This window comes from Manis pentadactyla, chromosome 8 (assembly GCF_030020395.1).
Source record: "Manis pentadactyla isolate mManPen7 chromosome 8, mManPen7.hap1, whole genome shotgun sequence".
Classification (NCBI taxonomy): Eukaryota; Metazoa; Chordata; class Mammalia; order Pholidota; family Manidae; genus Manis; species Manis pentadactyla.
In genome coordinates, this window is record NC_080026.1 from 11,102,718 (window position 1) to 11,130,304 (window position 27,587).

The 27,587-nt window shown below is 35.1% G+C and overlaps 1 protein-coding gene across 1 annotated transcript; it reads right to left on the reverse strand.

The window, feature by feature from the left end:
• Positions 1-2,406: 2,406 nt before the first annotated feature.
• On the reverse strand, positions 2,407-19,365 carry GCA (grancalcin). Its single transcript, XM_036884235.2, has 8 exons — positions 19,175-19,365; positions 17,171-17,338; positions 11,583-11,652; positions 9,145-9,188; positions 8,712-8,859; positions 6,742-6,855; positions 6,345-6,403; positions 2,407-5,733 (listed from the first exon to the last, which is right to left on the reverse strand). The coding sequence occupies exons 1-8, from the start codon at positions 19,199-19,201 to the stop codon at positions 5,707-5,709; spliced, it is 657 nt and encodes a 218-aa protein (XP_036740130.2). The 5' UTR covers positions 19,202-19,365; the 3' UTR covers positions 2,407-5,706.
• Between the last annotated feature and the right edge of the window lie 8,222 nt (positions 19,366-27,587).

The following is a 27,587-nucleotide window of genomic DNA, read 5'->3' on the forward strand; positions in this document are numbered from 1 at the left end:
TTAACAGCTTGGAATGCTTTAAACATAATGAAACAATCTACCAAAACACTTTTTTCCTAGTCTTTATGCACATAATGTAGCATGAAATCATGATGCTTTTGAAATACTTTGTGCAGAAATATTTATTTTTTAGCAAATATTTTCTTCAAAGATCTTTAGGTGGTATTGACAGTGTCATCTACTTGCACAACTAGTTTTGCAATAACCTACAAATAACTGTAAATAAGAAAAATGTAAATATCATGTACAAATGGTTGCAAATTTTTGGTAGCTCAAAATGTACAAGTTAAATTGAAAATAATAGTATATATACATAATTTAAAAATGAAGCATATAATTTCTGATCTATTTATACATGAAAATTCAAGAATTTGTAAACAAAATTATTTTGGGGAAAACGAAAGTAAATCTCATTAGCTAGTTAGGATACTTTTATTAGAGAAGCCAACTATTTCCAACACTTTACTAAGTGCAATACTAAATATAGGCATGGTGGTGCTGTCGTATTTCACAAAGTCACATTACTTTAACAGTGCTACCACATTGCTGAGTTCCACCAGGACACTAGTTAAGCTGGATTGAGTGGCAGAAAGCATTATATCTAAAATCAAACAAACATAAAAACATTTCACTTTTATTATTGCCTGGCAAGAACACAATGGCAATTTACTAAATCATCTATTGTTTGATTACTTAAAATTTCTGGTGGCTAAACAGGCGCTAACTTACATCTAAGAACTTTTAAAATAATGTATGCTTTTTTTGCAAGAATGAGAATATCCAGATAACATTATTTTCATTGATCTAAATTTCATACTGTCTTAATTCCTCCCCTAGGATCATTTCTCTCTTATTTAAGAAGAAAAATCCAAACTATCTTCAAAGAACACTTGTAAGTAAGCTATTGGTCATAATATGACTTCTCTAAGCTAAAGACTATTTAGTCTGTTCAGTGGTTTAGATTCCCCTCCATTTTTAAGGTTTGAAAAACCAGAACCAAGAGTACATTGCCCTGTGTAATAAATGAAACACCAAACCAAATACAGATTAACAGAAAGCACTGTATTGGTAGCTATAAGAGAGGCTGTTCAAAAAATGAGAAAGTATGAACAAGCTTTGGGAAATTAAGTACACATCCAAAAGTTCCATTATTCCTAAAGTTGTTTTAAAATGGCCTGACATTTTCAAAAGAATATGGATTTTTAATTAGTCTGTTTCTTAAATACACTAGCACTGTTCAGGTTATCCTTTGAAATTTCAGTAATCACAGTAAGATAAAATGTGACTAAATAGTCACTTAAAATACAAGAGATTGTATCTATTTGTAAAGTATACTGTGTATATTTTAATGCTTGAGGGATAAGGTTGAGACAGACACCCCAGTCTCCAGCCCCAAAGCACACACACACACACAATGTATCAGAAGGTACTAATTCCTAGCATACTTGTCTCTGACTATAGATATTAAATAATGACCTAGCCCAGTTCTTCTCACTCCTGCAAACTTTCCAAATTGCCAACATCTCTGAGGTTGCAGAATAGAACACCTGAAAACACACATAGCATACAGGCAAGGACTCTACTCATCCCCCGACTGTATGGCACATGTAATATCAGAGAAGTGCTGCCAGTGTCTACTTCTTATATATTCAGATAGACAGAAGCACCCCTAGTTTTGAATGCCTGCAAAATAAAACACAAAGCTGCGTACTACCAAGTTACCTGGGTAAAGGAATGTTAAGTAATATAAGATTTTCTTTACTGCCAGTGAAACATGTTTTTTTAAAAAGCAAGCAGGGAAGACATGGCAAGAAACAATTAAAAGCAGAGATTTCCAAGGATTCAAATAATGAGCTGATAGTGAGTCAGATGAGAAATTTTTCTTAAGTTTCCCAATGTTTTGCTGGAAAGTACTTTTGTGCTCAGTATTCTAAATTACAAGAGAAGTTTAAATTTAATAGATGGACATATTTGATGTTATGACCTTAGTCTAGGCTACAAATTATTTGAACAGTATTCATTTAAAATTCTGTCTGCATTCATCACTACAATAACAGAAGGTCTAAATTTTCATTTTTTTCTTTATATCATGTATTATTATGAAGTCTAGACATACTCTTAGACACCTTAACATTTTACATTTGTTTCACAGTGCTTGCATAATTTACTATGTAAATGATTAAGACCAAAAAAATATGATTTTTAATATGTTTCAACGTAATAAGACACTCACGGTTTCATTTTAAAATTTAAGAGGAAAAAAACGCTAACACAAAGAAATCTTTACTCAATAGATTTGATTTATCCTGTTTTTACAAACTTAATTCTATTAATTTCACCAAAAATGGCTACAAATAGAAAACATATCATCTATGAGTTTGTCAAACATAAAAGGACAAAGAAAAGCACATTTCTGACAAATAGTATTTATTTTGTTTGTCCAGTTCAGTTATGCCATAAGATTACAAGTGAACTTCATTTGTTTTATTTAAAAAAATAATCACAAATTGATGTTTTGTCACTTAATTACACAGACCTTAAGCTACTTTAATAAATTCTTTCTTCCAGGGTAAATGTCTTTTCTGGAAATAAACATATCACTTGAGATTGATTTTTATTACTTTTTGTTTCTGAATGCATGCTTAAATAGATCAAATGAGCACATCCTTGAAATTATATTTGAAGTGGACCAAATTAAGATTTCAATCGTATTGATTTCCCCTTGATATAATTCAAAATGTGTAAACTGCCACTTGAAATAGAAGGGCAATACCTGACATTTAAGCCTTTGGTAGTTTTTTTAGGCATAGATGAATTACTGCACTGTTATTTGAACTGAAGCATCTCAAAATATATATGTGACAGATTTTGTATGATGAAAATCTTTACAGCAAGCTATTTGAATGTTTATTAAAAAAATCTCAAAATGACATGGAAACATGTTTATGGTATAAATAAAAGCACTTAAACACTGAGTGTACATTATTCAATAATTTACATCATAAGAAAACTGGGTGTGAGTTAACCAATACAAACCACCATACAATATTCATATTCCAGTGATATGTCATAAAACTATTTAATTATACCATAGTAAGGGGTGTCTGTTTACAATTATCTTAAAAGCATCAAAAACTGAACTGCATTTCAGTATAAAAAACCCAGTAAAATATTCTCTAGGCTTAATGTATTTAATAAGATTATCTATTTAATACAAAGGATAAAAGAACTGTCTAACAAATAAGTTGGATTGGCATTGTTAAAAAACAGCAAAATTCAACCCAGTAAATTTGAAAATATAATTGGCTTTATTAAGTAATTCATGAATCTGACAACATCTCATTTAGCAAGTAGAGATGCTCTGATAACTGCAGAAAAGGAAAGGTTTTTAAAAGTAGAGAGGGAGCAGAAAAAATGGAAATTAGCAGTAGATAATCCATTGTTCTAAGCCAGGTCACCCTCCTAGGGGGAATAAAAGGTGTCTATCAGGAAATTTTCTAGTGCTGACAAGGGAAGTCCAAGTTGACTAATTAAAAGTTGTATGTCTGGTGACTGGGGTGGGGGTTCTGAGACTTCAGCTGGGTTAGATACTCAGTCTTGGTTTGCTGACATAGGGATATTAACATATGTGACTGTGTCTTTGGGCCTGTAGTTTTCCTTTTAATATCATGGAACATTAGTATGCTAGAGAAAGGAGTTTTCTGGTCAAAAGTTTGGGAAAAACTGGGTCAAAAAAAATTAAGCAGGAGTTTATGTACAGTAGGATTTATCAAGCTTCCTGAGGAAGATTAGAATTTCCCATATATGTTTGGCCATGGACTCCTTCTTCATAGATCTTTTATGACCAGAAGTCATGAGAACACTTTCGGAAAAAGATGAGTTAGAGAATTGTGTACAGTTCTAATACAAAGTGTCGTTTGGCAGAAACATATGAATAATACCATATGTCATTTTTAAAGTTTTACCCCAACCATGAACACCTCCAAGTAAGAAAAACTATAACTGATATCAGAACAGTATAGTAACTCAACTACCTATAAGCTGAATGTTAAGGTTCCAGTCTGCTGAGTCACATTATCAGCCTTATTCAACATGAGCAATAGTGTTTATGTTAGCTTTTTCCTATAACACTTCTAATTAGAATTCTCTATTTTTTTATGGCTGCTAATGTCCTCTCACATTATCAAATATATGTTCATGAAAAAAATTAGTAGCCAGAGGACCAAATTATACGGATTATTTATTCACACATTTTTATGAAGCTGACCAATGAATTCAAAAGCTAATTAAATAAAATTATCAATGTCAAAATGGTTACACATTTCTTTCTTTCCAGGACTGTTAAAAGTGAAAATTGATTTAAAATTCTTTAAGTTTATAAAAGACTTTTTTCAAGATACTTCTATTTATCCTCCATCTTTTAAAAAACATGGAATTTTATAAAAAGCATGTATTATTTGGTCACCAGCCATACTATAATTATATTTTGTATTCACCTTTAAGCTGAAGACACTCAGATAAAGTGTAAGAAAAATATGTGATTTATTAAATCTTCATTAAGAAAGACTTAGAGTGTTTGCCAATTACAACAGCTTATATCAGGGATCTTAAATGCTAAGGACCTGGTGACTCGACTTTGCAATTTCCATAGTAACACCACTTAGAAATTGTTGCTGTGGTGTCCACTCTACTCAGGACCCACATACATAGATGGGTTCAAAAGACTGGTTCAAAAAAAATGCCCAAACCCCCAGCTAATGCTGTCAACAAAGTAAAACTTAGAGTTTCTGAATATTTAAACAAAGTGGTAGATTACTTGATTTTTAAACTTTATACGCAGTTGCCATTATGTGTGAACAACAAGGTACTTAAGAGAACAAACCTGAAAGTTGACATTTCAAAAATGTATCATTCCCAAAGAATCAAGACTTAGCAGAAGATGCTATTTTAGGTTATCTATGTCTCCATTAACAAAATGAGGTACAGAGGGAAAGTCATGTTTATTTAAGAACTTCTTTTCCACAAAAGACAACAAACCACATCAAAGAAAAATACACAATTTGTAAAAAATAAAAAAGGAAAAATAATAGCTCCTGTAAGTCTTATTTCACTACAGATTAATTTATAGTCTACCTAAAGTGATTTAAGATAAATCTAGGACAGACAATTTTCTTCTACAGAGGAAAAAACCTGTTAGTTTCTGTTCTCTAATTATGTACTTAAGGAATAAGCCCTATTTCAAATATGGTACAAAATCCAGGCTCCCCTTCTAGCTCATTCTACCAACAAAAACCAACTACCAACAAAATTTCAAAGTATAATTTGCAATCCACACAATCATAAATTAGTTTTAGTGAGGCTTTGATTATTTGACTTCTTATATAATCTATCTTGTAAGTACATTCCTCTAGGGTTATAATGTTAAAAATTAAGAGATATTTACATCAATTAATCACATAATATTTTGTCACTATGCACATATCAGGAAAGTCATTACGTTTTTAAAAGAAATAATATCCCAAATACAAAAACATTTCTTATATTGCTTTGAACTGTGCACTAACATAAAAGCATACAGAAAGGAAAGAGAGTTTAACAAGTAGAAACATGCTTAAAGCCCCAAAAAGTTTAATTCAAATTAGTCCAGTTCATTTCTTCCAGGTAAAAATATTCACAGTATCTCTTCATCTTTCAAATTCTAGACATTTAAATCGCCATCGTACCCTGCAAAAACTAATATATAAGCAATATCATCAGCTGGTAATAATAAAATGTTTTTTTTTATTAGTACTATTTTTAATACTCCATAAAAGCATTTTCACAAGAGGGGAAATTTAAGTCTCCAAAGTGTAATTCAAACCAACATATCCTAAAACTTTCACATAACAACAAAAAAAAACCTTGAAACACTAAAGCACATGCGAAACATAATTTTCCTATAGCTTCAACTAAAAAAAATGGAATCATCAACTTTGAAATGAGAAATGAATAGCTTGTTAACCTATCATAGATGAAAATTTCCTGTCTCTCTTAGAAGACCAGCAAAAGCAAACTACTTTTTATGAAAAAGGTATTTTTACCTTAACAAATCATTTTGAAGATGAACTGCCAAAACTGTTCATAAAATTTATGCATATTTTCATGTTTAATATGAAGTCAAGATTGGTATTTGTACCTATATTGAATCTTACATATATGCATTCAGCTGAAAAATACAAGAAAGGAATAATGGTCTGTAAAATATACTATTCCCAGTGTTGGTACCAGAGAGCATTTACAAATTGTTGACAACTATGAACACATCAGAACACTGTAAATACCAAATGTTAACTCAGAATACTCACATCATCATACATGAAATTCACAACTCCTTGCTGCAAGTGATCTCTTCTCCTAAAGAAATCTTTAAACAAAAAAGGTACTTTTTTATTATGATTTAAAATCTATAGTTTCAAATACTTGGTGTTCCCAGGTACTAAAAAATGACTAATTTCATACTCAATTACATTTTAAGTGATTCCATGTCCCAGGCAACTGAGACATGAAGAGAACTGCAAAACTGAGCTATAACAATTTTTCACTATTTATATAATCCTAAATTTTTAAAGCCGTAAAACTCTGATTAGGTCTAATGGTGAATAAAGGGGGAAGATACATAATATAAACTTGGTGAAGGAAATGAGAGACACTATTCAGAAAAGTAGCTATACAATACTGTACTCATTTTAAAAAGGTCATTACCGGTCAATGCTCGAAGCTTCACACAGCAAGCAACATAATCATCAAAGAAGATTCTGCCATTCTTACTATACCGTTTAACAATAGCAGTTAATGTTTGAGGACTCAACCTATAACCTAGAAAAAGAGATGGGTAGATTAAAACTTCTAAAACTAAGTACCATAAGAACACCATTAACACAATTCATTTTTAAAAAATCATAATTTTTCAAAATTCATTCCACACATATACTAGAAACAAAACACACACAGAAATGATCACAGTCTTCATTATTAATAGTTAAGTGTTACATAAATATCACAATACTAATTTTATAATAAAGAAGCTAAGGAGGAAATTATTAACTTTTTGTGTTTTCAAGATGTATTTTGATTGAAATAATGTCTAGAGTATTTCACACATTTTAGTGCTTCAAATTTTCAATTCTGTAATTTTATAGTTCTTTAATGAATATCAAGAATTAATAGTGATCTTTACTATCATTTAAAGCCTACATTTCCCCCTTTTTTAATAGATGTATAATTGACATATTAGTGTCACATGTACAACAAAATGATTCAATACTGTACATATTGCAAAATGATGACCATGATAAATCTAGTTAACATCCATCACCACACAGTTAAAATTTTTTTTTCTTATGAGGTGAACTGAGATCTACTCTCTTAGCAACTTCTATATATGTATACACTTCACTGTAAAAATATTGACCTAGAATTATTGTCTTATATATTAATGGATGAGATTTGGAAAAAAGATAGTAATCCATTCAGAGTGGAAAACAACAATAATAAACATAATAGGAAAAAATTCTGTGTGTAGCTATAATTAAAATATAATCCAGGAAACTTACTATAAGTAAATAAAAGGCATAAATTAATAGAAGTAGCAACTAAAACATGCAAACTGATACAATTATATGTAAATGGTACTGATAAAATTCTTAAGATTTCCCACAGAATTCTCAGCAAAATACCTTGAGTATTTTTAAATACAGCTGAAGAGCTTAAATTTGAATAACATACAATGCTTCTTTGTTACATTCAACTGCCTATGTGAACTCTTTGGTAGCTTTTTTGGCAAAAGGTTATATTTATTTTCCAATGTTATGCTGAATTAAGAAGCAAGTTTAATTCACTAGGTATTAATGCTCTATAACTGAGCTACACATGATATAGCCAGGATTGTCACTAAAATGACCATCTATTAAGCTAAAATGTCTAATTATAAGATAAAACAAACCATTAGTTTTAACTTCTTTAAGTTGGAATTTGAGATAACTTGCACTGGGTTCAGATTTTAACTTCCAAGAGTTTTATTTTCTTACAAATATATTTTGTTTAGAAACGAATGTAAATAATATCACAAGGGTAAACAATTAAGAAAATGACATAAAACTATATTAACTGTAAACAAGTTAAACACCATTTTATATTATCACTTTTTGAAAGAAAGTAGACTGAGAACATTAGTTTATCAGAAATATGATTTTTAAAAGTTGTTCTTTAAAAATATTATAAAATGCAGACTTCCCACTCTGAGGCATTTTGGAGTCTACAGTGTATTCCACACTACATAACAAGAAGAGGAAAAATGAAAAATATGGTTTTTATTGCTGAAAAGCTAGACTACGATATGGAAACCTGTACTTGATTTAGGTAAGCTTTTCTTGTCAAATTAGAGATCTCACTAAGTTGCAAAAGAATGCAACACTAGTGGTGAGTACTAGCAATGAAAGTAATAAATTTAAATATACTCAACAGAGGAAATGCAGAAATTATTTTATTAATCAGAATGTATAACAGATCATCTTTTGAAAAATCATAAAGTGGTTTTTTTAAAGATCTTTAGTCAGAATTTATAATCTTCAACTTAACAGCTGGTGAAATAATGTATCTTTTTTTAGTTATCAAATTTAAACAGTCACGATTCATCTGATCATGTGGATTCTAAAGAATTTTAATATTCTTACCCATAGCAGCAATGGCTTGGTTCAATTCATGATGCTCTACTGTGCCACTCTGGTCTTGATCAATAGTTATGAAGTTCTGCTTCCAGGCATTAAGAGCTGCCCAAAGTTCTTTGAATTCATTAAATCCCATTTTTCCTGTGTAATCTCTCTGATAGTTTTATTAACAAAAATTAATTTTGATACCAAAAAGAACTGACCCAACCCAAAACTCCAAATAACTGACTAAAAATTTGTTAGTATGTTTCTGCAAGAGGTAGCCAAATTTAGCATGAGTAGATTTCTATGTAGAATGAGAATATGGAATTCAAACAGGATCTCACAAACTATGTTTAAACTCTCAGGTTTACTATGGTCATTTATAATCAAAATTGCCTTAATATTCAGAAGGCAATTATTCTATATTCTCCTATTTTCTATTTTTATTCAAGGATACATCCAACATGGCAATCATAATTCTGCAGGTTTCCAGACTGAAGGCTGTAAAACATATTTATTACTTGAATTGGAGTCTGACCAAGTAAAATTATGACAATTTCTATTTTATAAAACAAAACATTTAAAAACTGCCCAAAATACGCAACCACCCCAACCAACAAACTTTCATTGTTTATTAAGTGTCCATGGTAAAAAAAAAAAAAAAGTTACTAAAATAAAAATTACTACCTTCAAACTACTCACTTCTCATAAAAAAGACCTCATAATTTAATATGTGATTATAAAAGCAAAACCAACAGGGGGAAAAGGAGGACTTAAGTCTTCCTAACACAAAAGACAAGATGGGTTTTGGCTGAAGTTACGGAGTCAGGGATTTGGCTAAAGCTCGGGGTGAAGAACTGGTATGTGATGACATCAGAAAGGCAGATGAGGACCAGATCATGGAAGTCTTCAATGCCACCCTAAGATTCAGAGCAATGGAAGTCACTGAGAAGTTTCACTAAGTAGAGGGGCAATTCTAAAATCTCCATTTTAAAACATTCATTCACAATCAACAAAATACAAAGTAAGATGAAACTGGATGTTTCATTCCTCAACTTGCAATAAGAAAAGTTGAGAAGAAATCTAGTTATCCTAGACCCCAAACATTGAAGAATTAGCAGTACTTCTGAAAATGGGTGTGAACGTAGAGATCTGAGTGAAGGTTGAATATTTAGGAAGAATTTAAAGCCCCAAATCCCCTCCGTGTCTCAGCTCCGTGGGTGCTACCATGCTATTCCCACACCCAGTACAAGTCTGGGGCCTTATTCTCCGGAGAGGTCTCTGGACTGCAGGATAGCAGGCACGACTGAGAACAGGGCTGTCTACTAAAAACAAGGCAATTAAATGACAATTTACAACAGACTGAGAACGCTGCTGAGTCCTCACTCCTTCTTCCCAGACACAAGATCAAGTGGACAACCCGCCCCAAAGGAAATCCCTAAAGATACCGATACCAGAGCTGAACAACAACTGCCTGGCCAAACCGCCAGACACTGAAGTTACCATCAGCACCTAAGCACAGCCTCAGGGCTTCCAGCCAGCCTTTGAGTTGAACATGAGCAGCTGAGGATCATCAGACCCCTGAGAAAAAAGCATCTAATAAGAAAGACAATCAAACAAATGGGGGTGGGGGAGGTAGGGGGCGGATCTGGAGATAGCAGAAATTTCCCCAAAAGTAGAGAGGAAAACAAGACACAGAAAAGAAAAGGTAAGAAAAGTGATGCCGTCCAAATGATAGGCATTCCAGAAAGAGGAAAGTGCACGCAACATCACAACGATGTTCCCAGAACTTAAACAAATGAGTTCCCAGGCTGGGCGTGCCCACTGAGTCCCCACGCAACACAGCCCGGCACAGTACTGTGAAATTTCAGACTAGGGGCAAAGAGGAGACCTCACAAGCCTCCAGAAAGGGAAACAAGTGACACACAGGCAGGAAACAGAAAAATAAGGCAATAATGGAAGCTAGAAACAATAATTGAAGCTAATGTGAAGGCACAATACCTTCAAAGTTCTAAGTGAAAATGATTTGTAATCTAGCTTTCTATACCTGGCCAATCACTTAATTCTGAGCATAGAATAAAAGCATTTTCAGATGAAGACTCAGAAAATTTACCTCTCATGCACTCTTTTATTAACAAGCTAATGAATGTTATATTTTATTGAATTAAAAAAGATGGCAAGAGATGAATTAAAGGGGGGATCTAATTCAAAAGAGAGGGGATAGATGGTTCCAGAATGAAGGTGAAGGCAGGCCAGTAGGACAGCTATGCAAAGTAGAGCACAACCAAAAGATCCAGGATGGTGATTAATTTCAGGAAAAGCAAAAAGCCACACCTAAAAAGGAAAATCAGTCATACATTATCACAAGATACAGAAAGAGCATTTTGATAGTAATAAGGCAAATACTGATTACTGACCTATTTACTGAAATTACTACCTAGCGACATTGGATGGACGGGAGGATGGGATTTGTTCCTGTGTGGAGTGCAGGGACAGCATTGAGTTAAATAATGAAAAATAGTTAAATCTTTATCTTCCAAATCAGGACATCAACTGAGAATCATTCAAAATGAAAATCAATAGTTAAAAAAAAAAGAGAAAGCATGCTATTTTGAGATCAGGTGGGAACTTTCACAAGAATCCTCTGAATTGAAAAAGCACAAGAGATTTTCCCCTATAAGTAGTTCACACTGGAGGGAGAGGAACGCACAATGAGCAGTTGTTTCTTGTTTTTTTAAACAAGCCTTGCAGAATCTTTTGACTCTTTAAACTATGTGCATGTATATCTGTGACTTAAAATTTTTTAAAGTATTTTAAGTATGGGATCAAAAAGCTAGACAATGTATTTCCAATTCCAATTTCAAGGGGCAGGGGAGGGAGGGGAGAAGATCTCACGAGAATAAGATCCACTAATTCCAGACTGGGTCAAACATTTTTGAAGTTCTTCAGCATCCACTTCACCATCCTGTTAAAAAATAATTATAACCTGGTGTAATGCACAGTTGTGTAAAAGCATATTAAAACACTAATTGGCTATCCTAGGCCAATCAATAAATATGTATTCTTCAAAATATTACTCTATTATCAACTATAAAATTATAGAGAGAATTATTGACAGAAAAGGCACATTACAGATCATACAACACGAGTAATTTTTTCACAAATTATAGTCTATTAATTTTTCAAGTATTTCAAATAAAATTTTTTGTTTCTGAAAAATAGCATAATCACTTTTTCTTATAATAGCTCAAAATACTATCTTGCAAGAATCATTGTATTTCTATTTAAAATAGTTAGAAATGCCCAAAATGTGTTCAGAAAAGTGTCAAAAAATGTTTCCGTCATGTTCATTTTGGGGGAAATTATTTCTAAAGAATACTGAAGCTTTTTTAACTGAGAGGAAAAATTATCTTTTTCCCCCCAGCATTACCTCCAGCAAACTTTAGAGTCCCTTGCATTTTGTTACTATTCTTCAGATTATCACCCAAACATTCTTGTGTGAACTTCTTATGGGAAATAAAATTTTTAACAAACAAGAAATCACAATAGAAGTGAAACAGGTTGAATATTCTCATTATATTTCAGTACTTCATCTTATTTTCTACAAAAATACAGAGTAATTTACTTGGAAGCATCACAAACATTATCACAAATGTAAAACAGTAGCTCTGAGAAAGGATCAAGAAGGCAAATTTAAAATGAGCTTTGTAAGAGCCCCAAGAAATAAAAATAACTTTTACAAACTATTTCTAAGGAACACTCTAAATGTTCATATTCTAATAGATCTTTAGCAAAGAATTCACTGTAACAAAACTTCCAGTGGTTCTAACAGGAATAAATACTGAGAAGCCCTCTTCTCAATAGACTATCCATGTAGTTTTCCCTACATGGGTACATATTTGGGAGATTTTGCTTATGAAATTTTTAATTCAGTAGTTAGAAAATTAGACTTTAAAAAAAAAACTACAGATATTTTTAGATAGGGAGCTAGGTTAGAAATTTTTTCTCTGATACTTTTTTCAATTTCCCTCCAATTACTATATTTCAAGATAATGAAAAACTATGAGCATATTTCTAATGTCACCCAAAAAGGAATTATGGATTAAAAAAAAAAGACCAATCAATGAAGTCTACAGATACCAGTGTCAACAATATCTCAGTGAAATGATGACACAAATGCCAGGTCACTGTCAATTAGAGTAAATTTTAAAGGACAATCTTTTATAAATTATTAAAATAGAAGTAGAGGTAGAAAATGATTTTCTTTCTTTTAATTAAAAAAAAATGTTTCCAGTCTGCTAGTACACTGAAAATAATATAATTTTTTCTTTAACCTTTCTTAAGTGGGAAGATGGTATTCTGCTTGAGAATTACTATGCTTCATTGATTGTTATCTCAATTATAAGAATAATATACTGTGCAAACAAAAGGCTCAAATTTGAAGCTTTCTAGAAAAGAGAAATTCGAATTTACTAAAAATCTGTGCCAATCCAATTAAAATAAAGGGAAATCAATCCTATGTGGTCTGATAATATCTGTTCTAGTAAGAGTTTCTTCTATGTTTTCTACAAAAGTCCACTTAGTGCACAGAAGACCTCTCTCTAAATTCTCTTTCCAGAGACAAAGAAGGAACCTTGAAGAAAGAGTATGGAAGTTCTTTTGTAGAGAAAGAACCAAGTTTATAGAGAAGCAAAACTGAAAAGTTTTAGGCTTAAGAAATACACATCAAAGGTCAGTATAAATTCAATTTGAATTAAAGAATATGAAATTATTTAGCCATTGTTAACCCTTTTGGAATGGAACGAAACTGAGAAAATCTTATTATTTCCCCTCCCACAAAATAAAAAAGAGTTTTAAACTTCATTTGTCAAATTTCTCCTTGCTCCTTTACGTGCAAGGCCCACATGTCCTTTCCCCCGCTTCTCGGTCCTGTGACAAGGTGGCTGACAGTCTGTTTATATGTCTCGTACTACAGACATGATTGTGTCATTTTTTCATGAAAAACTAAGTTTATTATTTTATCAGACTCGAGAACTAAATGCTGTAAAACTCAGGAAATTTTCCATTAAATTCATGAAAACATCCCAGAGCAACATAAGTTCTTATCTTTTATAAACTCTTCATCTTACAAAACTTTTTTAAGTCACTGAAATATAAAATCCTTTACCTTACATTGTTCTAATAAATATTTGGGCTTGTCTTCCAAGAACAAGCAGATTAAAACATAAGTAAACTGGTATATATATGCATATCTTACACATACAAAATTGTTATATAAGTCGGACAGGCTTTACAGACTTAAACAGGGTCAATATCAAGGGGCAGCAACTGAGTTGAGTGCTACATCCTTAATTTAAAAATTGGATATCTATTCATCATAGACTTTTTGCCACTAATATTATGTTTTTTAAAAAGTAATGCTATTTTATATAAATGCTTAAGGAATGCCTCACTGATAAGGTATGTTTTGAGAAAGATATGAAGAAAGTAAAGGAGCAGACGTCTGAGGGAAAGAGTTCTAAGCCTGGGTTGTCCAATTTAGCCACCATTAACGATTATGTTCCACTGAGCACTTAAATGTGACTAGTGAGAACTGAGAGGTTCTGTAAGTGAAAAATACACACAGATTTTCAAGACTTAGTAACAAAAAAAGTAAAATATTTTGTAAGTTTTATATTGATTTCATATTTATATGCTAGTATTTTTTTATATATTGGGTTCAATATATCAAATTATTATTAAAGTTAATTTCACCTATTTTTTTTTTTTTTTTACTTTTTAAAATGTACTACTTGAGACTTTAAGCCTACATATGTGGCTTGCACTGGGGGTTCATATTATATTCATTTTGGACATTGTTGTTCTAGGCAAAGAGAGTAAGTATAAAGATCAGAGTATGTTCTTGGTGTTGCTATAATCTTTATCCGTTCACCTTTTACCATTTCTTTACCTATGTCATTTTCATTTCATACGTGTCAATCCCTCTGAGTAGAGAGATCTTTGTAAATTTCATTCATCTTTGCATCCTCTGGTCCTGGTACAAAATTGTTGCTCAGTAGAATGGAGACAATTACCATCGGTTCTTGGGTTAAACTATAGACATTTTTTACAGTCTGTGGCCATGTTCATTTACTATTCCAAAAGGTTGAAAAGATTAAAATTTTTCATTGAAGTGTGGATTTAATTAAAAAATCTAAAATCTAATTAGTTAATTAAATTCTATTTTACATGTGCTTTCTATAGAATTTTTGGAGTCAGAAAAACAACCTGAACAGCTTTGCCAAAAGTTATCACCATCAGAAAGCATTCTCCTAGCACACTACTTCATACTAACATTTCATACATTTTATGAAAACTTGTTATCTTAGTTGACTGACAAATAAGAAATGTCTTCCTAAACTTTATGGAGAAAATCCAAGTGATAGTTTTGGATTTCTTTACCTACAGTTTGAGCTGATGTTCATGATCAACTGTATACCCTCAACTGAATCACACAGCATTAGTGGTAGAAAACAGGATTTTCTAATTAAATAATAAGAGCTTTAGGTAGATCACTATTAAAAAAATCAATTGTCATTGGTTAGCTTAACTAATAGGAAGATTTTGAGAGGATATTCAAGTGTAAGTCCCATTTTTTCAGTTACTCAATCTTAATCACCACTTATTCCCTATATTAATTCCTATCTGATCTACCTCACAGAGCTGCTTTGTGGAAAAGTAGAGGCAGCATGCATACTAGAGTTATAGTTGTTAGTACTACTGACATGCACATGTGTGTATTTATATGGGGTACAAAACAGAATTTCCCCTAATCAACTAGTGACTGAATCACTACTGTTCAGAAAACATCATCCCATAAAAAGGAACACTGCAGAAACCTTTAAGTGGATATTTGTCATAGAGCATCATTATTCATGAGGCCGATCAAAAAGACTCCAGTTGCAGAGAAGAGTTAGTAATTGGGCTCTAGGACCATAATGTCTGTAGGTCTGGTATTATACCTAATCTTTTAAAGCTAGGCAAAATTCAACATATGAAATCTACATATGTAGACTAAAAATTGAAAATGAGATAGTTTATGCATCTATTTGACACACTGAATGACAAATATATTTCTAGTGCCTACTTGATAAGGGGGACTATGACAAAGGCTAAGTCCTCATGGAATTTAATTACTCAAAAGCACAAGACTGTAGATAATTTAAGAAAAGTGTCAAACAGTAAAAACATAGCAAGTTGTTGTTGACAGCTGTAACAGATGTCAGATATGTCTCTGAATATGCATGTCCAGTTACTTTTAAGTTGTAATCTCATAAAACAGATTTATTTTACTGTCAGTAAATAGGTAGACCTATTCCCAGTATTCTACTACTTACGAATTCCTTACAGATAAAAATAGTATAATGTAACAGGACTGCATTTAGCTGCGAACAGAAGAAAATGCTATTAAGGACAATAGCATTTATTGTTTAATGCAAGATGTCTGGGGCTAGGCGGAACAAGACTGTATGGCACTTTAATGATGCAATCAACCTCTTCACATTTTTCTACATTTCCTATCTATGAGTCTTTATCTCAAGCTTGTTGCCTTAAGGTCACTACCTCCAAGTCTCCTTTCTAGGCAGGAAGAATGAAGGAACACAAAGGACAACACTAATTTCCATGGTTTTTCTCATTTGGAAAAGGAAAGCATCCCAAAGAAATTGCATCTACATCTCAATAGCCAGGCCTATGGCACATGGCTACCTTTACTAGTTACAAAGGGGTCTGGGACGGTGAGTGTTAGGGCTTTCTAACCTCTGCTACAGAAGAGAAGGAAAAAGAAGGTTATGAATGAAATTGGGGTCACAAAAACAAAGTGTCTGCACACATATATTAATTCTGTGTCTATCATCTGTTTCTAGCAAAGCATATGGGACCTAGTGAATGCTTAAGTGAATGAATAATGAATGAAAAATGTTATCAAAGTTCTATGAGATTCAAAACGCAATAAATTTTTCGTGAACAGTATAAAAGAAAGGAGATATGGAATGTGACTAAGACTCAAGTGTGAATCTGGCTCTGCTGATTAGTCCGATATTTGAACCTCCATTCTGCCCTGTTGTCTTTACCTGCTCCTGATGTACTCTACTATCAATCCTCTCCCAGAACCATCCACAATTTATATGTCGCCCTTTTGATACTCTGCCTAGCTTCCTCAAGATTTTTATCTTGAGATCTCTGTTTTCCAGATCGTCTCTGACTCCGTTTCCTCTTTTAGTGCAATGAATAATGCGTCATGGATCATACTAACAGACTCTTAAAACTGAAATAATCTCACCACCCTTATCTCTGATCTCAGGAAGAAGATTAGTCTGGATCAGTTTATAATACAAATTGCGTACATATTTAAAATGATACCCTAAATAAAAGAGTTGATATTTCTTTTAAACAGCAATCATTTTTTTCAAACTGATATTTGTGCATTACACTGAGAATCTCACCTGCCCGGCAATAGCAGAGAAATACGTCCACATGGGGTCTCCTGCTGCGGAATAACTGTCTGAATATGCAGGGTACCCAGAGCACGCACCAGGGAGTAAGATAGGCCCTGGCAGCGGCTGTCCCCTCTGCATCTGCATTCCTGCCACATAACCGCTAAAGTTTCCAAACTGTAAGAGTGAAAAAGGAGAAATCTAGTAATTACAAATATTATAAAATTTACACAAATATAAATGCAAATTATTACCTATAACCCACCAAAGTCAGTTTAAAAGAAAACATTTATGAGGAGTACACTGAAAAGCAGGAAAAATTATCAGCTACCAAATTCACTATCCCAAAAGCTGTTACCTACAAAATGCTAGATATCCTACATGAAGACATAATTCAGGACATTAATATGTTACCCAGCATCAAAAGAAGTATAAAAGAAAAAAAAAACCCTCTAGCCTCTAAAAACTTCATCTAATAGATGAATATGAGGCACAATTTAAAAAGAGTTTGCCATCGTATCATTAGGGAAAAAGTAAAAAAAAAAAAAAAAAAAAATTTCACCTGCAGTGAAACTAATAAGTAATGTATCTCAAGACACATACATAAAAGAATCAATGGTAAATGCAATATGCAATGAAATTGTGAATTAATCATGGGAAACTGCATAAGCTTGAAACACTCTCTCTACTAGAAAATACTCATTTTTTAAAAAGCAAGACGCCAAAAACAGATCATTAAAGTGATAATTCCAGCAACAGTCCTCTTCAAAACCAGTAAGCATAGAACAACAAAAATACCAACAATAATAATATGCAGCTAATATTTACTGAGAGCTTTATATATCCCAGTACTATTCTAAGTACTTTTCATCTATTATGTGATATATTTTCCAACAACTCTATGATGTATGTAAGTATTATGTCCTTTTTGCAATTGAGGACCTGAAACTTCAGGTTTCCTGACCTGTTAAGGTCAAATAACTAGTAAGGAGATCACTGTTCACATATAGTCTGACCCCAGAGGCCACATACTGTTTGTCTCCTGCTATGGCTATGGGCCTCTCTTATTTTCTTCTTCACTTTGGAACGTTGTATACGTATTTAATACCTTAGAAAGGCATTTTACTCAGCATTTTTATGAGTCTGAAGGAGGAATTAGTATCGTGATTGTTCATTATTCCATTTGGAACAAAATCTTGACCTGCATCCTCGAAGGATGAGCAGAGATTTCCAAAAGGCAAAAACGGAAAAGAATTCTAAGTATGAGGTTAGGAAAGGACAAAGAGTAAGAGACTACAAGTAGTTTGAACAGCTGCGGTGCGGGATGTGTTAAGGGCAAAGGCATGCAAGAAGTATGGGAGCTCCAGGAAATGCATTCAAGGAGGTAGTTAAAAACTGGATTATGATGCAATGAAGGACAAAAAAGGAAACAGTAAACATTAAGAGAATGGATTAAAAACATAAAAAATAGATGTGATGGTTAATCTTGATTTTTGAAAAGCGGAGACCATCAAAGGATCTGTCACCTTCAAAAATAGAGTATATAACCACAAATTACAATTTCCAACTTTCAAAAGAGATGCAGAATAAACAGGTATGTAAAAAAGAGTAACCCTACCCCAGCCAAAGAAAAAAAAAAAAAGGTCTAGGGGAACAGACTGCCTTTGGACAGAAAAAAAGAAGTGGTCAAAAAATTCGGAAAGAGGATGTCTACAAAGCTAACGGCAGGGGGCGGGGGGATGGAGGAACCACAAAAGATTACTGGAACAAGAAAAGGGTGCTTTGTTCCCCCAGTCCAGGAAGGAAATTTCTAATAACACACTACATCGCTGGCCCAATAAGGACGCGTCTAAGCGGCCCTGAGGGATCGGAACCCCTGCGGCTCTCCGTGGGATCCCCGGGCTGCTCCGTACGGAGGCGGGCGACGGGAGCAGGGGCGGAGGGCGGGCCCGGCGTGTAGGCACCGCCCGCGGGGGCGGGGGCGCAGGACGCGACGAAGCGGACAGGACTCACCCCTCCTCCGTATCCCGGGTATGCCATGACAAGCCGAGCGAGCGTCACCGTCACCCGCCACCCGTCACCCTTCGAGTCAGCGCACGCCTCGCTGGCACAAAGGCTCAGATGCAAACAGGCGCAGGTGCAAGGTGAGGCGGAAAGACGCGCCGGCCGCGCCGTGTGCTTCCCCGGGACCGCCCCCTCCCGGGCAAACCCCGCCCTGCCCGGCTCCTATTGGCCGAGTCCCGCCCTACGGAGTTCACCCGGTCGAATCCTGACCCTACCCTGCGTCCAGTCCCACCCTCCTGTCTCTAATTGGCCTCCAGAGCCCAGCCCCTTCCTCCTCGGTTCCTATAGGTTCCTTCAGGTCTCGCGCGCTCTCCGCACTAAAACGCGAAGGAGCCTTTGCTTCGGTGATTTCCACCTGGGAAAGGCTCCCAGGGCCAAAGTTTCTCTTCTTCTGCGGGAACCCCCAAAACCAGCCCTTCCATGACTTCTGTTAACCTACTCCTCTACTCTTTTCAGCGGGAGTTCCAAATACATGTGTGTAAGTTTCAAGACTTAGCAGTTACTCAGATTTATATTTGCGTAAGTTGATGTCACATTATCAGAAACTTTGAAGCCTTGACTTCTGCTCCAAGGTGAGTGCTTCTGAGCTAAAACCAACTTGATGCCAGTTTTTCCCAAAGGGTTATTTGTATTTTGGTAGGTAAGTGGTGACTAGAGTTGCCAGATTTAGCAAATAAAAATACCAAATGTCTAGTTATATTTAATTTTCAAGTAAACAATGATTTTTCTTTTAATGTAGGTATGCCCCAAATATCGCAGGAGACACGCACTTACACTAAAAAATTATTCGCTGGTTTTCGTTGGTAATATACAGGGGGCAACCCTACCACTGACTCAACCTTTGGGCAAAGTCATGAAGATGTTCCTCCCAATTATATCCCCCTGGAGGAATAACAGCTCAGTGAGAAGTTAAATGCTCAATTATTTTAATGTATTAGGCAATAGTAATGGACAATTCTGCTTTTCTCTGGAACTCAAATGAATTGTATACCTCTCTCTGGCTTTGAAAAAAACAGGACAGCAGTAGCTTTACCTTAAAATAAGGAAAGATGAGGGTGGTGTTATTCTGGGATATCTCTGAAGAATATGCCAACCACTAAAACATTTCTTAAAAATAAGAATGTGGACAAAAAAGTGTTAACTATCTATTAGTAGGGGAAGTCAGCCTTGCAAAGCTGAGTAACAATTGCTTGGGTACTTGCAGAGGAGGAACACGTTAAACCTTGTGAAACCTAACTATCAGGAAGAGGCACACAGAAAGGAAGATTGCTAATCTACAAGCTACTCTGGAGAAAATGTGCATTCGTTCCCTTAACATCAGATGATACCACATCCTTCACAGTTCCTGGCAGTGTATCTTGCTTAGAGAAGGAGCTACCCAAGGAGTTGCTACTGAACAGCTGCAGAATATACCATCCCCAAAACACTTTGGCCTAAGGGTTATTTTGAATTGAAGGCAGTGAGAAGCAGCAGCAGCAAAAAAAAAGGCTCTGCTCTCCCTCTGTCTGCCTAAAAGCAGGAAATTTATGAAAGTGTCCCTCTTCCCCTCTCTGCCGGGAAGGACAAAGATTATTGCTCTGAGGCAACTAGACCCTTATCCATGAAGACTGCACACACATTTGGGTCGGCATAACAAACCTCGCACTTGTTCACACCGCTTTTCCTGGTAACCTGCCCATAGCTCTTCTGCCCAACCCCTTTCTCCCTTTTCTCTTTTGCTGAAGATGGTATCTAAACTGGGGTTCTAAGCCATTTAGAGTTTTAGTCATTTCTCCCTGAGTACTTAACCAGGTATACATGAAAATACATGTTCATAAACTTCTGGGTTTTTTCTCTTATTAATCTGTTTTTTGTGACGGGGGTCTCAGCCAAGAATTCAGAAGGGTGAAGGGAAAATTATTTCACCTCCTGAGCACAACCGTGTACCGTGAGATACAGAGAGGGATTTCAGCACCACAGTCTGCAGCACCTCTCTCTCTAAACCTAGTATTTCAAATTATAAATTATCTATTGTAGGAATTTAAAAATTCAAATGAGCCTATACAGAGTTAAAAAAAAATAATAGTAATGAAAATTTGCCTTTTGACTCAAGTAGTATTGTATGAAGAACATCATTTTATGAAACTACTGTATAAAAATAAATTTTTAATTATATATTTTTCTTTTCCATTATTATAAAAAATATTCCATTATTCCATAAAAATAGATATTTATGGACTGACAGTGATGTAACAGGCACGGTATGTTGTGAGGTGCTATTCTCCCCAACACTACCGTCAGGTATATACAATTACTATTTCCATTTTAAAGGGTGAAAATGTTGGTAGTTGCATGTCTCTTACCCATCGTTGCATAGTTGTTAGCAAAGCTGAGATATTTACCCAGTGTGGCTGAATAATATGGTCTCTTAAACACTGCATTTCCTCTTCCCTCCCCACCCCCAACCATACTATTTCCAAAAGAGAATAAATATAATTTACATGATGAGAGGAAAGGGTTTAAAGAGTACAAAAATAACACCAGAAACTAGATGAATAAACAAGAAAATGCATTGTTTTTACTAAGTTTTGCCAATCACATTATTGATTTTACACAAGATACATGTTTTCTGGTGACTGTGAAGCCTTCATGATTATGTCTACTCATGGTATTTCTTCCGAACTTTGGTGGCCTTTGATCTTATCATAAATTTAGATAACTAGCTCCATTTACCAGCATAATATAAACAATTAATTATGTTTTCCTTTCCTGTTCCACCTCGTTTCCTCTTTCCCTCCTTATAGAATGGCAGTGGAGGTGGGGAGGGAAGAGCCATGAGAGGACTTGAGACAAGAGTAAAGATTTCACTGCTCAGCAAACCTCCTTTCCAGAGCCAGAGCCTACCTCTGTCTTGGAATTTGTTCATATGCTAAATACAATAACTAAATAAATAAGTAAGCACACTAACTACTGAAAAACAACATTGATAGAGCTTATTTTATATCACTAAGAAATTGCACTTAGAGTAATGCATTTACTCAACAAATATTTATTAAATCTCTGTGATGTAGTTTAGAAGGAAAAAAAAAATACCAAGGTGGGGGGAATGTCGTTGCCTTTCTGGAGTATACATTCTAGCAGGGGGAACAGACAATAATAAGTAAAGATAATGAATAAATAAAGTGTATGGCCTCTTAGATAATGCTGTGGAACAAAAGGAAAATGAATGCAGGGATAAGGGTAGGGAGGTGAAAGGGTAGGTCACAGTACTAAATGGGATGTTCAAGGTGACCTCTTTAAAAAGATGAGGTTTGAGCAAAGACTTAAAGGACATGAGGGAGTTAAACGTAATTATCTATAGGAAGAATATTCCAGGCAGAACTAGTGCTACAGTCCTAAGGCGGAAGCCTACTAACCTGTTTAGAGAACAAGTGGAGGCCAGTGAGTCCGGTGTGGACTGAGCAAGAGGGAAAGTCATGTCGTGAGGGTGGTTACAGATCAGGGACGTTGGGACAGATCCCACTGGGCCTATGTAGGCCAGTGGAAGGACTTTCTTTTATACTCTGGGTGCGATAAGGAACATTGAAGGGCCTGGAGCCTTAGGGAGATATGATGTGACTTAATTTTTAAAGGACCACTCTTTCAGCTAAGTTGACGATAGACCAAAGGAGGTCAGTTAGCAATCTGTTGGTAACTTGGAGATGATGGTGACTTACCAGGGGCATGCCGTAGATATGGTGAGAAGTGGTGAGATTTTTAAGGTACAGCCCTCAGGACATTACTGATGTTTTGGATTTGCCCTTTAATGACATGGTGACAAAGGTTCTCTCCTTGACCAAACTCTAGCCAGGTTCTCCTGATCCCTCTTCTTGACTAGGCCTTAATCCTGGCCTATAAACCACTTGAGAAATGCTCATACAGATAATGACAGCTCATGGCTGCCTCCCTAGGATGCCTCTAGCTCCTTTTAAAGGGCCTATGTGAGAAAACCGAGAAAACCCGAGACCACCACAAGAATGGCTCTGAGGAGGCAGGGGGCCTGGAGAGGGTTCACAGGGACTAAATCCCTCTTCCTGCTTTTTGTCATTTTTCTCTTCCCTGACTCCACACAGAGAGCTTCTACTTCTCTCCCTCTTTATTCCCTCATTCTCCCTTTAAAAATGTCTAGTCACCTCTGTACAAATCAAAGTTGAGTTCGGTTCATGCTGGAATCTTTTCTCTATCATTATTATTATTATTTCCTTATTATTAGTGGTATATTACCAATGAAAATCAATCTTGCCACCTTAGTATCCAGCTTTGTTTATCTTTGCCAATGGTGGAGACTGGGGGGAGAGCTGTTGGGACGGCCAGATCAATGTCCGTGGTGGACATGTTGCTCTGAGACGACTATGAAACTAAGTGACAGTGTCGGGTAGGCTGTTGATAAGAGGCTGGCTGGAGTGAACAGCTTAGCTAGTGAGGAAATCAACCAACCACCCATAATCTGCATCTTAATAAGCCTTGTTATTCTCCACTTGATACGTATACAGCAACTGTTGAGAAATATGGAAGAACTCAGTGGGAGGCAGAGGGTGTCCTCCAAACTGGCCCTAAAATGAAAATTAATTGCTAATTCCAGTAATGAAAGTGAGAGGGGCCAAAGATTAATGCCTCTTTGATATCATTGTCTGTAAAGAGTAATAAGTAATAGAAATAGCTTTCATGGATTAAAGATGCAGTTTATTATGCATGCATAATGATTCTGGTAACCTTTAAATCCATGTAGCTTGAGAAACTACGCACACATATACAACATCTTAGTCAGCTCCTGCTGCCTTAACAAAATACCCTAGGCTGGATGGCTGAAACAACAGGAATTTATTTCTCACAGTTCAGAAGACTGAGAATCCTAGATCAAGGCGCCAGTAGAGTTGGTGTCTGGTGAGGCCGCTCTCCTTGGGCTGCAGATGGCTGCCTTCTCCCTGCCTCCTCATATGGACCTTCCTCCATGCATGTGGGTGGAGAGGGACAGAGGTGCAGCTCTGTGTGGTCTCTTCTTATAAGGACACTAATCGTGAAGGTCACTCCTTCTTAACCAGATGTATATCTCATTACCATCCAATGACACCCATCTCCAAATACCATCACACTGGGGGCTGGGGTTTCAACAAGTAAGTTTTAGGGAGACACAGTTAAGTCTATAGCACACAAAATCTGAAAGGTGAAGAACAGGAGACATTTAGAACATCTACTATTGTCCCCTAGGATCCTCCCTATTTTTTATCTACTTCATGGTAAGATGTATAGCCATAGTTTTAATTGATATACGTGCAATAATTATCATACTTTTTCCAGAAATTATTGACTGTGTTTTTAATATGGAATAATGAACTATCTGTATGTGTTATTTATATAAAGCATAAAAATATGACAGTATAAAATGAAGCCATCAGTAATAATTTCATTTTAAGTCCAAGACTGTTTCAGCAACTTCCCAAGGGTTGCTGCCCACTAGTGAGGAGAGGACAGAGAAATACTAAGCTTCCCAAGTAAGACAAAGGTAAATATCATTTGCCATTTATTACCGAGACCAACCACTTGACAAAATGACCTTATTTGGCTAAGCTTTCAACAACACTATTTTCTGTTTCTAATTTTTGTAATATTAAGTACTCTCTTGTCAGAAGCATAAACTGAAAAGCAGTTTAATAGTAGTAATGCATATATGAAAACTGTCAACAAGGCTCTTCAGAAAGGTGGGGAATGATAGTTTCTGAATATATACTTCCTCACTTGGATTGTTAAGCCCTATTAAATAATTTGGATTCAATACAAACATTTTTAGAAAAGCTATATATATATATATATATATATATATATATATAGGATATATATATATATATAATATGTTGACCACAGTATGTGTCCACAACTATTGTTCTATAAAAACAGCACCACTATGATTAATAGGCTCAATAAAATACTCTGTTACTCAGGCAATACTGAAAAATTACTGGAAATTTTAAATCCGGGTGTCATGCTTATAAATATCAATTAGGCTCAATATTGATAATGTAGTATCCTACACTCACGAAACTGATTTTCTAGAAAGATACAAATGAAATAATGTTGACTGAATACTTTTTGTGCTGATGCTTATCCCTTTGGTTCATAACTTGCTTACCTATAATGTGAGTTAAGTTAGAGTAGTCTTGTTAAAAAAACTAAAAATATTTTAATCAAAAACATAAAAGTGGACCGTAGCTTCAATAGACTATGGACTGGCTAAAAGCTAAGATCATTTCATATCCACACTAATCCTCAAGTGTTTTGCATATGTATGAAGATAAGATTACCCACCCACATGTCAATGTAAACCTATTGGTGGGAATAAGACTTGGTAATAAAAATGAAAAATTTTAAATCTATTTATTTATGCATCACTTGATGGTCTTCACAGCTGTTTTGCACATTACTACATTTGAGCTTCACAAAAATTTTGTGAAATAATAACACCAATTGCATTTTAAAAGGAAACTAAGATAGAAATAAGTTGTACTATGGATGTAGACCCAAATCAGAATAGTTGCAAAATATAACAAAACATGACCTGACTAATTTTCATACTTGGAAAATGACAACCTACAAGGCCTCTGTAGTTCTGAATGAACGAATGAAGTCCCATGCTTAGAATCTTTTAAGTTGCTTAAAATTTAAGAAAAATCTTTGAAAAGCTATTAAAAAAATCTAAGAAATCTAAGAAAAGCTGTCTGCATTTCATTGCTTGAGATACTTCAAATTAAAAATTGAAGTAAAAGAAGATGAAACAAGTTTGGCATTCTGTTTATAAGGTCCCCAAGGGTAGGAATCATGACATATATGACATAGATGAGGATGCATGATCAGTGATGGTGCCAGTGGCAACCTGGGTGGGCGTTTTCAGCCTAGTTAATGCCCCATCCAAGACCTGCTCGGTTTAGCCTACCTTGCACACTTTGCTTTTTGACCGTTAGCCATAAACCTCAGCTGTTGCCACATCCGCCAGGAAAAAAATGAGGTAGCACACTCCAGCTCCGTAACCGAGGGGCTGTAGTAGGTCATTATTTACCAAGGTGTTGACACAATTAAGAAGCACCAGTAAAAGACTATTCAGCATCTGAGTACAAGCCACAGTGACGGTCTGTTACCACCCGTAGGCTGAGGGGCAAGGCGAGGAGGTAGTTACGGAATCCTAGAGAGAGCAGCTGTGTGCGGAGTCGGGCCTGACATACGACCTTCAGTGGAGGATGCACAATGATCTGGATGGAATGGAGCTGGGGGCACATCTACTACCACCTCACTCTCTGCCCCTGACTCTGATCTGCTGGTGCTTCTATTGGCTGATCCCAATTAGAACCCAAAGGAAAAAAGAGTTCATGGATGTAGTCCACAGAGGTCAGCCTCCCGGGGCACTCTGGATCTTCAGGGGGAAGGGGCAAATACCAAACACAGCGAAGAAGAAGTTCCACAACTTACACTTACAGTCTTGCCATGTACTTAATCCATGTAATGTTTCTGTAAGATAAGAGGGAAATACAGGTAAAATGCATAAAGTCAATATTTATAGAATAATTGTATTGAATGACGAACCTTTAATTAAATATAAATACTTGATTGAGCAAGTAGGCTATATAGAAAAGAAAGAGAGAGAACCTAGGTTTCTTATTCAGCTATCATGATCCCAATAAGGGCTTGTACTACCCGTTATAAGAGGCACTATGGCAACCAGGCTGAAAAGGGGTGGAGAAAGGAGAGGCAGCACGGTCTTGAGGCTGCAGTGTACTCACATATTGTCAAAAATGTAGTTAGTGGTATCAGAAAACATAGTTAAATAAAGAGACGGTACCCAAAAGGGGTGGGTGGGGAAATAGCGAGTATCTAGGTATATGGGTAAGGAAGATCAAAATATTTATTTAAATTAAAATTTTGATGTGAAATGTCTTCCTGTATACTTTTTAAATAAATTTATGCATAAAGTAAAAACTGAAGGAAACAAAGTAGATTTCTATTGGAAAAGCATGTATCTAAAATGTAGCTTTTTCAATATAAATTTGAAAAATCAAGTGACTATGCTGTCAAGCTTGAAACAAAAGTATGCCCCTATAATAGGTTTTCAATACTAAAGAAGACAATTGATAATTAGATCAATTTTTATATTTCCTCCTGATTAATATTTGGGACACATTCAACCAGATAATAAATTAAAACCAACATTAGAGTTAGGCCAATTTCTCTTTAGTAGTCCTACTGAATTCATTTATTCACACACACATTATGAATTCAAGAGAATATGTTAATGGGTGTGTTAACTGTGTTTTCTTATTTCCTATAGTCTGATGCTCTGGCCTCTGGGCCCTCTCTG